This window comes from Molothrus aeneus, chromosome 13, assembly GCF_037042795.1.
Source record: "Molothrus aeneus isolate 106 chromosome 13, BPBGC_Maene_1.0, whole genome shotgun sequence".
Taxonomy (NCBI): Eukaryota; Metazoa; Chordata; class Aves; order Passeriformes; family Icteridae; genus Molothrus; species Molothrus aeneus.
Window position 1 is genome coordinate 7,490,140 of NC_089658.1, and position 13,510 is coordinate 7,503,649.

The 13,510-nt window shown below is 42.4% G+C and overlaps 1 protein-coding gene across 1 annotated transcript in view; it reads left to right on the forward strand.

Annotated features, from left to right (window-relative positions):
* Positions 1–13,306, forward strand: part of PRTG (protogenin) — a 71,512-nt gene extending 58,206 nt beyond the window's left edge. Inside the window, 9 exon segments of the mRNA XM_066559048.1 lie at positions 1,871–1,966; positions 2,490–2,676; positions 4,273–4,400; positions 5,111–5,281; positions 8,843–9,025; positions 9,582–9,702; positions 10,638–10,803; positions 11,761–11,865; positions 12,965–13,306. Coding sequence (XP_066415145.1) covers positions 1,871–1,966; positions 2,490–2,676; positions 4,273–4,400; positions 5,111–5,281; positions 8,843–9,025; positions 9,582–9,702; positions 10,638–10,803; positions 11,761–11,865; positions 12,965–13,306 — 1,499 coding nt within the window.
* The last annotated feature ends 204 nt before the right edge of the window (positions 13,307–13,510 follow it).

Sequence of the window (13,510 nt, forward strand, 5' to 3'; positions counted from 1 at the left end):
CCTGTTCACCTTAGGACTGGGAACAAGCCTTCAGCCTCTACACAAATGCTGGCAATTGTAAGAGAATTAACTGAAACAATTCAGTGTTACCAGTTATTCAAAGAAGTTTTGAAAATGCAGAGATGAAATCTTGATGTGTGTTTTTTTTTTTTCTCAAGTTGAGCAGGCTGAGTAAATCCCTGCACCTGCTTTGTTCCTGAAGAGCTGTGATTTTCTGTGGAGGGATGTGTTCCTCCTGGGTCTGTTATGAGCAGGACTGTTCCCTCCAAGCCTCCTGTGCATGGATGGTACACACTGAATTTGAGACTGTCAGTCCCCAGGTGGCCATGCTATCCCCAGTCTTTTATCACTAATTCATGTGTAAACTACTCAAGATACCTGTGCTGGCTAAAGATAAAGCTCCTGAAGTTTGTTTTCTCTCTACGGATGTGTCTGGCTTGGAGTGTTTGATCCAGCTGGTGAACTGTGAGATGAAAGTGTTTGTGCCAGGTGTGTGTTAGGATTGCCACTGAGCAGTAAATCGTATCATCGGTCTGAAAATGAAATGTAAAATTGTAAAAAATATTCTAAACAAAGGCTACTTCACACAAAAAATATTTCTCACCACCTCATAAAACAAATAGTGAGCAAATAAGTGTTGGAACTGAGGCAGGGCTTTGGCAGAGCTTTGGTTGCTGTGTTTGGCACATGGTGAAAAGAGCTACCAACGTGGATCTGCATCTTGGTGGTGTTTTGATCTGGTCCTTCCTTACCTTATGTGTGTACTCTGTGAAGAAAGTTTCACATCAGTTTCTATTGCAGCTCAGTACAATACCTTTATTTCTTCTGTTCTCCTTTTTAGGTGACTGTACATTTAGGCTTTCCTAGGCCAGTACTTCTCCCTCCTCAGTTGCTATTTCAGTTCTAGAGACCAGCAGAAGGGTTTAACCATAGATGCCCTAATGTGTGACAGCTTAAAAATTCTGACATTGCTTTTGGCTTGAACTGGTCCTGCTACCAATTAAACCATGATATCATGAAGTGGAAATAACCCTGGTTTTCAGATGGTATAGACTAGCTGGGAGGCTTTAGTTTTAAAAAGGTTTTCCTATATAAAGATAATTCTGCTTGAAAGCTCTTGTATTATACAGGAGTAAGAAGAATAGCACTCAACATTGTGCTTCTTCTATACGTGAAGTGTTAAGGATACCTAAAGTAAGATTTTAAAAACGTGTTTTTCTCAAAGACATTTGAACTTTTTTGGTGGGGGTTAGATTTTTTTGCCTTTCTTCCACATCCCATTAGTCTTCCTTTTCTCCTCAATCAAGTGTTAATGAAGAATTCAGTTAAAAAAAAATGCGGTGAGGATAAACAGATCTCACAGGCTCCTCATTCAGCTCAGCAGGGCACTAGAGCTCGGCTCTCCCTCATTTCACAGTGAAGATGATCAGTTCTGGGTGAGCACTTTCAAAGGGCAGGGAGTTTTTGAAGGTGCTCGGCAGGATGATGGATGGATGGCCGTGCCTGTCACGCTGTGTCCTGCGGAAATGCGGCGGGGGCAGCGGGTGGAGGGGCACCGGGGGGCCCCGGCTCTGCCCCATCCCGGGCCCTGCCCCATCTCGGGGCTCTGTCCCGGCTCTGCCCCATCCCGGGCCCTGCCCCATCTCGGGGCTCTGTCCCGGCTCTGCCCCATCCCGGGCTCTGCCCCAGCCCCAGCTCTGCCCCATCTTCCAGGCATCCAGCCTGTCCATCAGTCTACTGCTCATAGCAAACAAGTTTTGAAACAAACTTTCCAGAGCATCAGTTTGTCTCACTATCTGTAGAAGTCCATATCCTTTTTTTTTTTTTTTTTTTTTGCTTGAGCTTAATTATTCCTTTGCTCTTTCTGCAGATCCTAGAAGAAAGTATCATGTAAGGCTGCTGGCATACAACAGTATGGAAGAAGGTTATCAGGCTGACCAAACAGTCAGCACTCCAGGATGTGTCTGTAAGTGTTGTAGAGGCATGAAGAATTTATTGAGAGCTGAGGTGTTTCAGGGTCCCAGCAGCTCTGTGTTTTCAACTTTTAAACAATCAATTAATTCTGTGTAAAACTGAGAACAAAAAGGACCATATCAGTGACAAATACTGCAACTGAGACAGAGTCCTGTGTTCATGAAGCACAGTTGAAGAAAGAAGACAGCCCAAGCACATTTCATTCCCTTGCTGAGCTATCTGCATCATCTAACATGATGTATCTGTATCTTATGAGATATTTATCTCTTTCTCTTGTCTCTGCTGATAGTTTTGACTTAATGTTTGAATAAACGAGTAGGATTGCAGAAATAATACTGGACATGTATTGGGTGAGGAGGGATCTCTAACAGCCTTAACCAGATTCCTGGGTCTGAATACCAGGTAGTGCTGGGTTAGGGGAGATTTGTATCTAAACTGTGGGCTCAGACCTCTCCTGTGACCAGCATCTGTACCCAGTGCAGTTATTAACTCCCGCTCCTGTTTTGTTTTAACAGCTGTCCGTGACCGCATGGTGCCGCCGCCGCCACCCCCTCACCACCTGTATGCCAAAGCCAACACCTCCACATCCATCTTCCTGCACTGGGGCAAGCCTGCCTTCACCTCTGCCCAGCTCATCAACTACACCGTGCGCTGCAACCCCGTGGGGCTGCAGAACGCCTCCCTGGTCCTCTACCTGCAGACGTGAGTGCACCTGGGACTCCTGCCGTGCTAGTTCCACATCCTTCCCACTCACTTCCTACTCTTCCTGCTCTCTTTTCATTTCCTTTCACTAGCAACAACTTTTATTTCCCTCAGAGGACTCTGTTTTTGCCCATTGGCTGCTAGTTAAGTTTCTTGGGTTAAGATATACTCATAGAACAGCTTCATTCTCTACTGGCCATCCTTGTGTTGGGTCATCGGGCTAGCTCTTTGTTTAATGTCTTTTTAGCTGTCTAGGTTGAATTTAATTCTAAGCTCCTCTTCAACTATACAAAAGACCATACCTATTTTAGAGGAAGCTTGTCTGGGCAAAGATGGGTCTTAGTCCAGTGTCTGATTTTAAGACTGAAAATGAGAACTTTTGAGGGGTTGAGGATTTCATTGTGGGAACGCCATGTTCCTGAGTGTGTGGCACCCTGCCAGGGCAAAGCTGAGCAGGATTGCTTGCTCTGCAGAGAAGCAATGTGTGAGGCACAGAATGGTTGAGCAGAGAAGGGAGCCTTGGGTTGCTGTTCAGGTGGTGTGGGAGCAGAACACTGCTCTGTGCTGGGGGCCGTGGGGCTGCTGAGGGAATCCATGTGTGTAGCTCCCTCAGAACTTCAGTTTACCCAAGCCTCTAAATAAGAAAAATGCTGTCTTAAAGGATAAATAGTTTCCATCCTTATATTCATGGTTTTCTCTTCCAAGAACACATCTGCTGCTGTATAACTCCCGGCTTAATGATTAGACACAGTATAATCACCATGTAAAGTTCTTAGTGTGCCATGTGGAGCATAGCAATGAGTGCTGCTTTTTGTGATTGGGTGAGGCTATTGCAAGTACTGGTTACTGCCCCTGCAGTACAGAAGATGAAAATACTAAATGAGATTTAATAAAGCAATATCCGTAGAGTAAGACCATTTTAAATTGAGATTTAATCTTGACAGGGTATTATCATCCAGAATTAACCCTGGCATATATGAAAGATTTCCCTCTGCCCCAGAATCAAAGTAAAGTGAAATGTCTACAACTGACTCGAATTGTAAACTGCAGTATTATAATTAATAGAATCAATTCTGCAATTAATATATTACTAAATACTGCTACCAGATCAGTAAGGAGCATTCATACTCATCCCCTAAACATGAGGTGTGGAGGCCAAAAGTGGAAAGGATGTTGCCTGCATAGCCTCTGTGTGTGAACTGGGAAGCAGATCCACGTCCCTTGTCAGCTGTGACACTGGTTGCAGTTTGTAACTCCAGCTTGAAGCACAGTGTCCTAGGGACAGGGGTGGAAAGAGCTGAGTTTGGGATGCCTGCTGGTGGTCCAGCCAATAATACTCTTTGTGCATCAGCTGTTCAAACAACATTTATAAAAAGTTGAGCTCACATCAATTGACAGCAGATGCAGCATCCTCGTGAGAGCTCCAGGGCTGGTGCAATTTCATTTCCAGATAGGATGTGCCACATGTCTGGACTTGGACTGGTTTGTCCTGTGTGGAACTGACATGGGAATCTACTCATGTGACTGAGACATTTGACTGGGGACCTTTAAGTGAACTGCTGCTGTTTAATGCATTTTATTCCTTCATCTGTCCAGGTCAGAGACTCACATGTTAGTTCAAGGTCTTGAGCCAAAAACCATGTATGAATTTGCAGTTCGACTGCATGTGGACCAGCTCTCCAGTCCTTGGAGTCCTGTAGTCTATCACACTACCCTCCCTGAAGGTAAGGAACCAGGAGAGGGCCCCTGTGGTCCTAAAATAACATTTTGTAAAACAAATGGCCTGAAAAAATGCTTATTAATTTTAGACTGTGTGTAGGAGAGGGCATTCCTTTCCTCTGAGACACAGATAGTGCTCTTCTTGGTGAGACATAAAAAAATGCTAGCAGGGAAATCCCTGCTTTGGAACTGTAAAATTATTTTTCAAAATCCATCCTAAACTAGCATTGATTTTTGTATAAAGTGTGATGCTTTCAGTACTAGCAGCAACTGACTAGAAATAACTTCAATAAAAACCTTAAAATATGTATATATTAAAGAGGTGTGGCTGATTCATTTATGAAATCTACTGCCTTAGCTGCTGGTTTGATTTACTGTCAGCCTGGTAGGGGAAAATCCACACCTGCAGTTCCATGTTCTCACCAAAACAGTGTTTGGGAAGTACTTGTTCACAGGATAATGAAGTGGGAGATTGTCAGTAGCTGTTTATTTCTGGAGATGAGGGAAAAATAAAAAGCTTGCTTTTCCAGAATCTAAGCTATTGTGTGGCTCAGAGGTAACAGGAGAGTGTCTCTGAGGAGCTGTATGTGGTGGTTTCAATGTGGTGTCTGGGATGTAGCAGTAGCCATTAGGACTGCACATCAGTTCCTTTCTGAGCAATTTAATTGCATGTAAATTGGGTTAGCCTAATAGCATTGTGTTACTGTTCTCACAGCACCATCTGGCCCTCCAGTAGGAGTGAAGGTGACTTTGATAGAGGATAATACTGCTTTGGTTTCCTGGAAGCCACCTGATGGTCCTGAAACAGTTGTCACACGGTACACTATCCTCTATGCATCCAGGAAGGCCTGGATTGCTGGGGAATGGCAAGTGTTGCACAGAGAAGGTAAACTAAAATCATCAACCTATGAACTGTATAAACACTGATGCTACTTATGAGATGCTTTGTTACTTTCAGCAACCTTGGACTACACTACTACTATGAATTATGAAATAAATCCATATAAATGTTCACATGAAAGTTCCAAATAGTTTAGAATTATTACCATGGGAAGAGGTATTAAAAAACAAGTTCATATGCAGAAGATGAGAGGAGAAGGGGCTCTCTGTGTTACTGTGTGTGCATGTAAACCAAAATGTCTTGTAAATCCAATTACATCCATCTTAGTTTTGTTGTAACCAGGATTGTGATGGTTTCATTTTGTAAATGCACTCTTTCAAACCTGAAGTCTCTGAGATGTTTAACTGTGGCTGTGTGGGTTTATAGTTTCTGTCGATCACTGCCAATCCAGTTAGCTCAGTTTGCTTAATGAACTTTCTCCTTCTCCCAGTAAATCACTCTGCAAATTCAATTTAACTCTCTGGCTCTATTCTACTGCTGAGCCCCAGCTAATCTCACAGTACCTTGGGTATGCTGATGTGAACTGCAGTCACATCTCTATGATTAAGTGTAGTCATAGTATAAATTTTTGTAGGCACTTTTCTAAATAATACTGGGATTTGAAGAGCTGAATCAAGAACAGATTTCTACTGTAGCCAGAAAAAAAGTACAAGGCATTTATTGTTCTGTTGATAGTCAAAATAGACAGAGGTAATTCAGAATAGATAATGTTCTAATAATGTCTTAAACCAGAGAGGAAAGCTCAGTGTTACACAGTAAAGTCATGTGCTTGGGTAGCCTATTTAAGAGCATTGCCTTGGAAGAGTTACTGTTTTGTTGTTCTGTTGTGTTACCTGGCTGGAAGCTTTGCTGTCAGCAGAGAGTGAGGCTGTAAATTTTCTGTGGAGATAATTCTAAAAACTTAATGAGTATGCTCTCACAGAGGATAATTCATTTCACCATCATGGAGAGTGAGCTGTTCTAGTTCAGAGCTGTTGTTTTTCGTGCTGCTCCTGAAGAGAGGGCAAAGGACCAACAGCCCCTCTGAAAGGTGGCAGTGCCACTTTGTGTGCTGCAGCACAATGGAGTTTGTCAGGCTGGCCTCAAAGAGAATGGGCAGCTGTGAAGAGTATCAGGAAAAGGACTATTAAACTAAATTTGTGAGAAATAACTAGTCTGAAATATCAATCAGGTCTAACTACAGGGGAAGATTGAGCCCATGGGTTTTCACTATTAAAATTGTTCAGTAAAACAGTAATTTAAATAAAGTTGTCCAACTAAATTGTTGGAAGAAACAGTGATATTGTTATATTAAAGGACGAATTTACTGTTATTTTTTACTCAGTAAAAACCCCAGCAGATTTAAATTCACAGAGGGCTTATACTTGAAGACTAAATCTTGTCATTCTGTTGATGATACACTGTATTTGCTGCATGCAGCAAAGTGGCTGAATTGCTTTCAGATGCATTGTTCATCTCAGTCATGCCTGTGAAACTGAGCAGCATCTCTGATAGTATTTCACCAGAGATTTCGATGGCAGCATGGCAATAACAGTAAACATTTTCATGTGTTCCCATACTGAAAGTGTTGGAGGGAATGAGCAAATGGAGAGCTATAAATCTCAGTGTATTACTGTGTCCATCAATGTTAGAGCCACAAATTTTGCATTTTGACAGATATATTGGGGTTTGAGGCATGGTGTGGAATTCAGGCATCTTGACACACTAGGACAATCTGTTATGGTCTTAGTAAAGTATAGATGAAAAAGTCTGTGAAAGGAAATTAGTATGTAGAGATAAAATTGAGCACATACCCTGATCAGTCCTGTGACAGTCCTTCCATAGGTAATTTGAGATAGAAGCAGGGTTTGGGTTTTTTAATGCATTTATTCTGATTAGATCAGTTAACCTTATGCAATAAATAGCATTGTTTTGTCTTGATGCTAAACTTGTTCTGCAGAAGATTTGTGAAATCTTGACTCTATTCCATTCTCATACCTCCAGAGAAATCCCCTCAAAAAAAAAAAAAATAGATTAAAAAAAACACCAAACCAACCCTGCCACTTATAAAATTCCTAGCATGGGCTTTAGTTTATGCAGAAAATTTTCTCCCAATCCACCCCCTAATTAGGGGGTGTTAGGCCTGGCAAAACCAGAAAATATAACTGCATTTTGGTGCTGATTGATGATGTGAGTTATGTTCCAGCCACCTCCCCCTTCTTCCCTAGCTCTCTTCAAGCGGATCAGAAGTTACAGCCCTTGCACACTTGGTGTGCAGTAAATCAGTACCAAGTGCTCCCTTGCTTTAGCAATGCAGCAGATTGGAAAGGAGCTGGTGGCAAGGAACCTGTGATATTGAAATGTGACCTCTCACCCTTGCTGGTGCTAAATATTACAGCTCCTTTGGTTACAGATACCTCACATTTTACTTCAAATGCTTTCAGCTAATGGGTTTTTTTCATGGAAGAACTGAAACAGCTTTTGAAGTAGCTTCCTTTTTGCCAAATGTAGAATCTTTTCTGTCAACAAAACAACCTTATATTTTATAGGCTCTCATGATACTGTAAATTTTGACTTCTCAAACTGATTTAAAAAGTTAAAATTTTGACTTCAGTCTGAGAAAGTAAATGAAATATATGAAAGCAAATAGATAGATTTACTGCTGTAACTGCCACTGTAGGGAAATAAAAGCAGCATATTTCTGTGGTAGCAAGAAACACAGGCATTTTAGAAATGAATTGGAATTCTGAGCAGTAGTTGCAGTCCCTGGGTAGGCAAAGCTCTCATTGACTTTGATAGGAGTTTTGCCTGTCTAAGGACAATGCTAGTGAATCCTATTTATGTTTCTTAATCTTTTTTCTGGCCTTCAGGGACTTTAAGAAATGAATCCCTAGCATACAAAAAAGACATTTTCTGTAATATTCTTAGTAGCACAGCTTAGATGCACAGTAATCAAGGAAGCCTACACAGGTCTAAATAGGGCTTAATTTTATTTTAAAATCATGGTTGGTATAAGGTACTCTTGCAGAGCTTACTGTTCATTTAACTAGACCTGAAATTCGATAAACTGAACCTGGATTCTTTTGTTATGTCAATTTTCATTCACATTCATGGTACAGTAGGTGGAGAGAGGCACATGTGTTCTATATGAGAGAGGTTTAATGTTCTGGTTTCTGTGCCTGAGAGTCTGGTTAATGCTGGGTGCATCTCCTTGCAGGTGTGATCACAGCATAAAGGCTGTCACACTGAAATGCAGCTGTGCTAGATTTAGGGTTGGTGTGCTGTGTGCCATAGCCAATACTTGAATCTTGGTTTGGAACTATACTGGCACTTCACAGTGTCCTATGTTCAAATAGAATGGAGAGAAAGGACACCAGGGATGAGAAGGCAAATCCAGTGTTCATTCTGTAGCTTGTAATGTGCAGGGTAGAACGTATCAAAGTGATCACAATCCTCAAGCAAGATTTAGAGGTGCTATTGGGAAAAAAGTGTAGGTCCCAATGTCTAAATCTGAGTCTTTCCCCAAAATTTTGTCAGTCTGGAACTGTTTATTGTATCTTTTCCTAGGAGCAATGACCATGGCTTTGCTGGAAAACCTTGTAGCAGGAAACATCTACTTGGTTAAAATAGCAGCCTCCAATGAAGTGGGAGAGGGACCCTTCTCAAATGCAGTGGAATTTGCTGTCCTGCCAAAGGAGACATCAGAGTCTAACCAGAGACCCAAACGTTTGGATTCTGGAGATTCCACAGGTCAGGAGCAGTGTTTTGATTACTCTGTCACAAGTACTGGGGAGAAAAGATCCCTGTTTGTTTTAGCTGTAGCCACTTTCTGGTAAACCATTCTGGTTTATGTGAGGCAGTCCTAACAGTGTAGCATTTTCTTCTTCTAAATGAAACAATTTTGCAATTTTTCTCTCAGTTCAACTCAGAACTGGTCTAATTCTCTTGCTCAGAAATGGAAAGTTTGCCTTTCAAATGAGAATACATAACTTGAATTTTTCAATTTTACATCAGTAACTTTGCAGCCAGTCTTCTAAGGCATTTCCTTTTAGTCCTTTATCTGTACCAGTAGCACTGGGTCTGTCCTCTTCCTCCCCTCCCAGGACTGCACTGACCAGACACTCCTCTGGTCTACAAGTTTTACTTTCAAAAGTATAAAAATGTATGACAGAGAAGGCCTGGAAATCTCATTCGAAGGAAGCATTTGTCTCTGTGGTTGTAACTGTAACCCTATTAATTTCCTGACAGGGAGCAGGGGTTAACTCTTCTTATTTACTGAGCCTTTCTGTGTTCCTTTTTGATACAGCTTATTCTGACTATTACCATCTGGACCAGAAATCAATGACTGGCATTGTTGTTGGGGTTTGCATAGCCTTGACCTGCATCCTTATCTGCATCCTGATCTTAATTTATCGCAGTAAAGCCAGGTATGTTTTTGTCCTCAAAGACTGAGCTCTTTTTCATTGCACTCACTCTTGGACATGCCTTCTCTTCCAAGAGTTCTCTGAAGTACTCTGTCTCTTCACCTGTTTCTACCAGTGTTGGAAACAAAGCACTTTGTTGGCTCTTCCTACTCTACCTGAGCCCCTTCTCCAATGAAAAGGAGGAAGAACCCAGAGAGTGCTGGTGCTTTGACAACTCAGTATGAGGCCTGTTTGCAGCTGAGCCCCCAGTTTGGGTCAGATAATGCTGCTGTTTGTTCATTATCTGCTCCTCCTGCTGAGCCCTCCAGCCTGCCCACACCTGGCTGGCAAGGCTTTAACCCCCCTGGTGCTGCTGGACAGGAGGAACTCTGACATAAAGGAGTTCCATGATGCAGATTTTAAAGCAGATCCATGATGCAGTTTCTTTGCAGTGGTGGAAGCCACCATCTATGTCTGTCATCAGCTGCTAAAGGGTATGAACTGGCCCAGTGAGTCTACCCAAAACTTTGTGATCAGAACAAATATAAGTCACTTGAAATAATAAATTAAAAAACTCACTGAAAGTGTTTTCCAGTAACAAGGGCTTTTTAGCTTACATGCAGGAAAAAATATGGATTGGGAGACAGCTCTGTGTAGTATGGTAGAAAGGTCTTAATGTCATTAGTGGTTACTTCCTCCAAGTAATATTACTAATCATGACAATTCCTGTCTGCACATAAGCTTGTAGCCTACTGTGTATGATTAAGTGGAAGCAGATGTTATTTTTATCACAAGCAATAACATTTAAATTCCATGTGAGTTAGGAGTATCATGTAACAAATGTAAATGCCAAGAATATACCAGGATTACTTGATTAATAATAGCTTTGAAGTTTATCCTTGATTTTTTTTGTGTTGTATTCCTGTGGGTCAATTTTATTCCTCCTTAACGTTGTGTAGGAAGGCATCTGCTCCTAAGGCTGTGCAGCGGAGCACTGACCAGCTGTCACATACCAGCATCTCATTAGCCAGTCCTAATGAGGGGGAGAAGAATATTGAAGGAATTGCAGAGAACGAAGAATCCTTATTGCCGATGATAGTGGGAAACAGCTTCATTGATGCTAAGGTACTGTGAGTTTTGCTAGCTCCCAGGTCAGAAATCTTTCTTTAGAATTCATTGTTATAATGTCAGAGCCCTTATCAAAAGTAAAACATATATACTATGAACCTCAGGAGGCTCTTTTATTAATGGGACAAGCACAAAGTTGGCAATCCAGGCTCAAATTTTCAAGACTTATCTGCTAGTTCAGCTGGAGATCTGGTTGAGTACACTTGTCTTCAACTGTGCTCTGCAGATTGCAGAGTTTGGCCCTGGCACAGCACCAAAGGATGAAGGCTCCAGAGACTGCTCTGTCTCTGCTGGTCCCAGGAGAAAAGTGAGAAAGAGAGAGTTCCTGTCAGCACCTGGCTCAGTCAGTGCCTGTGCACAGTCTAGTCAGCTATGGCACTAAGCAGGTGCTCAGAAATACCTATATTTACTGGTAAGACAATGTTGCAGTTTATAAACTCATACTCAGTCACATTATAAATTAGCCTGGATGGCAGAAAGTACCAGTGGATGTGCGGAACCTTCAGTCCAGGAGTGCAGTGTGACACCACCACAGTGGCCTTCCTTCCACATGTACTGTGCTGTGTTCTGTTCACACTGCAAACTGGAGTGCAGCTGCTCCCTGAGGAGGTGTGTGAGAGCTGAGACATGGAAATGGACCCAGCAGAGGCACAGACACTGCCTAGGAATGGCCTCATTCTTGAAGTAGAGCAAAAGCAGGAGCTGGAATATTTTGCTGTGTGCCTGCAGTCCTGCAGCTTTGGGTCTGGACAGAAAGCTTGCCAGATTTAGTGGGTCTGCTCTTGACTTGTCTTGAGCAGAGGTGTACCAGATCACAAAAATGTGACTCACTACTGAGGCTGCATTTGGCTTCATTTTCAGCATGGAACCAATAGGTAGGAAAAGGAAAATATTTTCAAGTCTCTTAGAAATTTACTTTACTAAAACAAATGTCTGCATTTTCCTCTGTTGTAGGGAGGATCTGATCTGATTATTAACAGCTATGGGCCTGTCACAAAGACTAATGGCAAGAAAAGGTGGTTGTTCTTCCAAGATGCTAAGAAGGCAAAGACTGAAGAGGTAATTGCTTTAATGGGCAGAGATGCACAATCTTTACTGTAATACCCTCTTTGCAAAGGAAGATACATAGTTTTCTGTTAATGGAAAAACATATTTAGTGGTCTTAGTATTAATTGGATAGTTTCAGTTGTGTAAGGTTGATGATGTTCTATCTCATCATGCTAAAGTCTGACAGAAATTCCATTTTCTGACAGATATTGTTGTCAGCACACTGTGACTCTTTACAGTAGGCAGACACTGTAACTCTACTGTTAACTGATGGCTTACTTGCCTTTGCCTTTGTATCTGTAAGCAGAAAGATTTCTGTGTACTTTGCATTGCATGAACTACTTCTGCAGAGACTCTGTGTAAATACAAACACAAATTAAATATATATTTACAAACAAAAGTAATATTAAAGTAGAAAGAATCCTTTCCTACTCTGGCAGCTAAAATTTTTTTGGCTGAAGAGAAACAAAGAAGGGAAACTAGGTGATACACCCAAACTACTGAGAAAATTGAGAACCTGAAAATTTCTGGCTTCTGAAATTGTTGGTCTGGACATAATTGTTATTTGGCTGAGAAAAAAGAGCAGTTTAAAACTGAAGTGTTAAACCAAATCTGGAACACTGCTATGCAAATTCATACCTATGGAGCATATAACCATTCTTCATTGCATTTTAACTTGTACTGTGCTCCTGTGTGTTTAAGAATTAGAAAGTCTTGATATCCATGTTGTAAAATTGTATTGAAAAATATTTCTACAAACAGCTGTTTATTTCTGATGCCTCTATATGAAAAATATTTGCTATTGCCTAAGGAGTAATGCTTAAAGAATATGCATGAGGGGATGGGAGGGAGCTCTACCAAGTGTGTTTTTAAAATACTCTTCACATCTCTCCAGTGAAATAATTTTTTATTAGCCATGCTTATCTAGAAGGATTATTTAATCTACTGTGGAAAGAAAAGTATGAGCAAGACTTGAGATTGATTATTTTTAAACTGCTCTAGGAAAGCCCTGAGAGAAACATTCTGGTGGAATAGGAGCCAGGAAATGCAGTAAAAATTCCCAGTTATGGCTCATCTTTTCTGAGGCTCTTTTCCCTGTGCTCCTGTGCAGCCGCAGCGGAGGTTCGTGTGTCTGTACCAGCCGCGCCCGGCCGTGCTGCTGGGCCGGGCCGGCTCCCTCGGCTGCCCGGGCCCTCAGCCGAGCTTCCCGGGGCCCTTCGGCGCGGCGGCCGACACGGAGCACTCGGCCAACAGCGAGGGCAGCCACGAGACCGGCGACTCCGGCAGGTTCTCGCACGAGTCCAATGACGAGATTCACCTCTCCCCTGTGGCCGGTGGCACACACACCCCCCCGGGCAGCAGCCCTCTGGCCAGCCGGGACTCGGCCGCGGGGAGCCCTCAGGGCAGCAGAGCCCCCCGGCCTGGGCAGGGCCTCCCCGCCGGGCCCGACTGAGCCCGCGGCCGCAGCTGTGTCTGTTCGAAGGACAATGAACAGGGAGCCAAAGTTGCGCTGTGGAAAGCCTGGCTGACCTAGCAGGTGATCCGTAGCTCTGTTGAATGTTGGGGTTTTTGTTATATTTTTTTTTTTCCTATGTTTTGGTTTGTTTTTTTAAAGCTCGCTCATTTTGAATGTTCGGTGGTCAAAAAACGTGAAAGG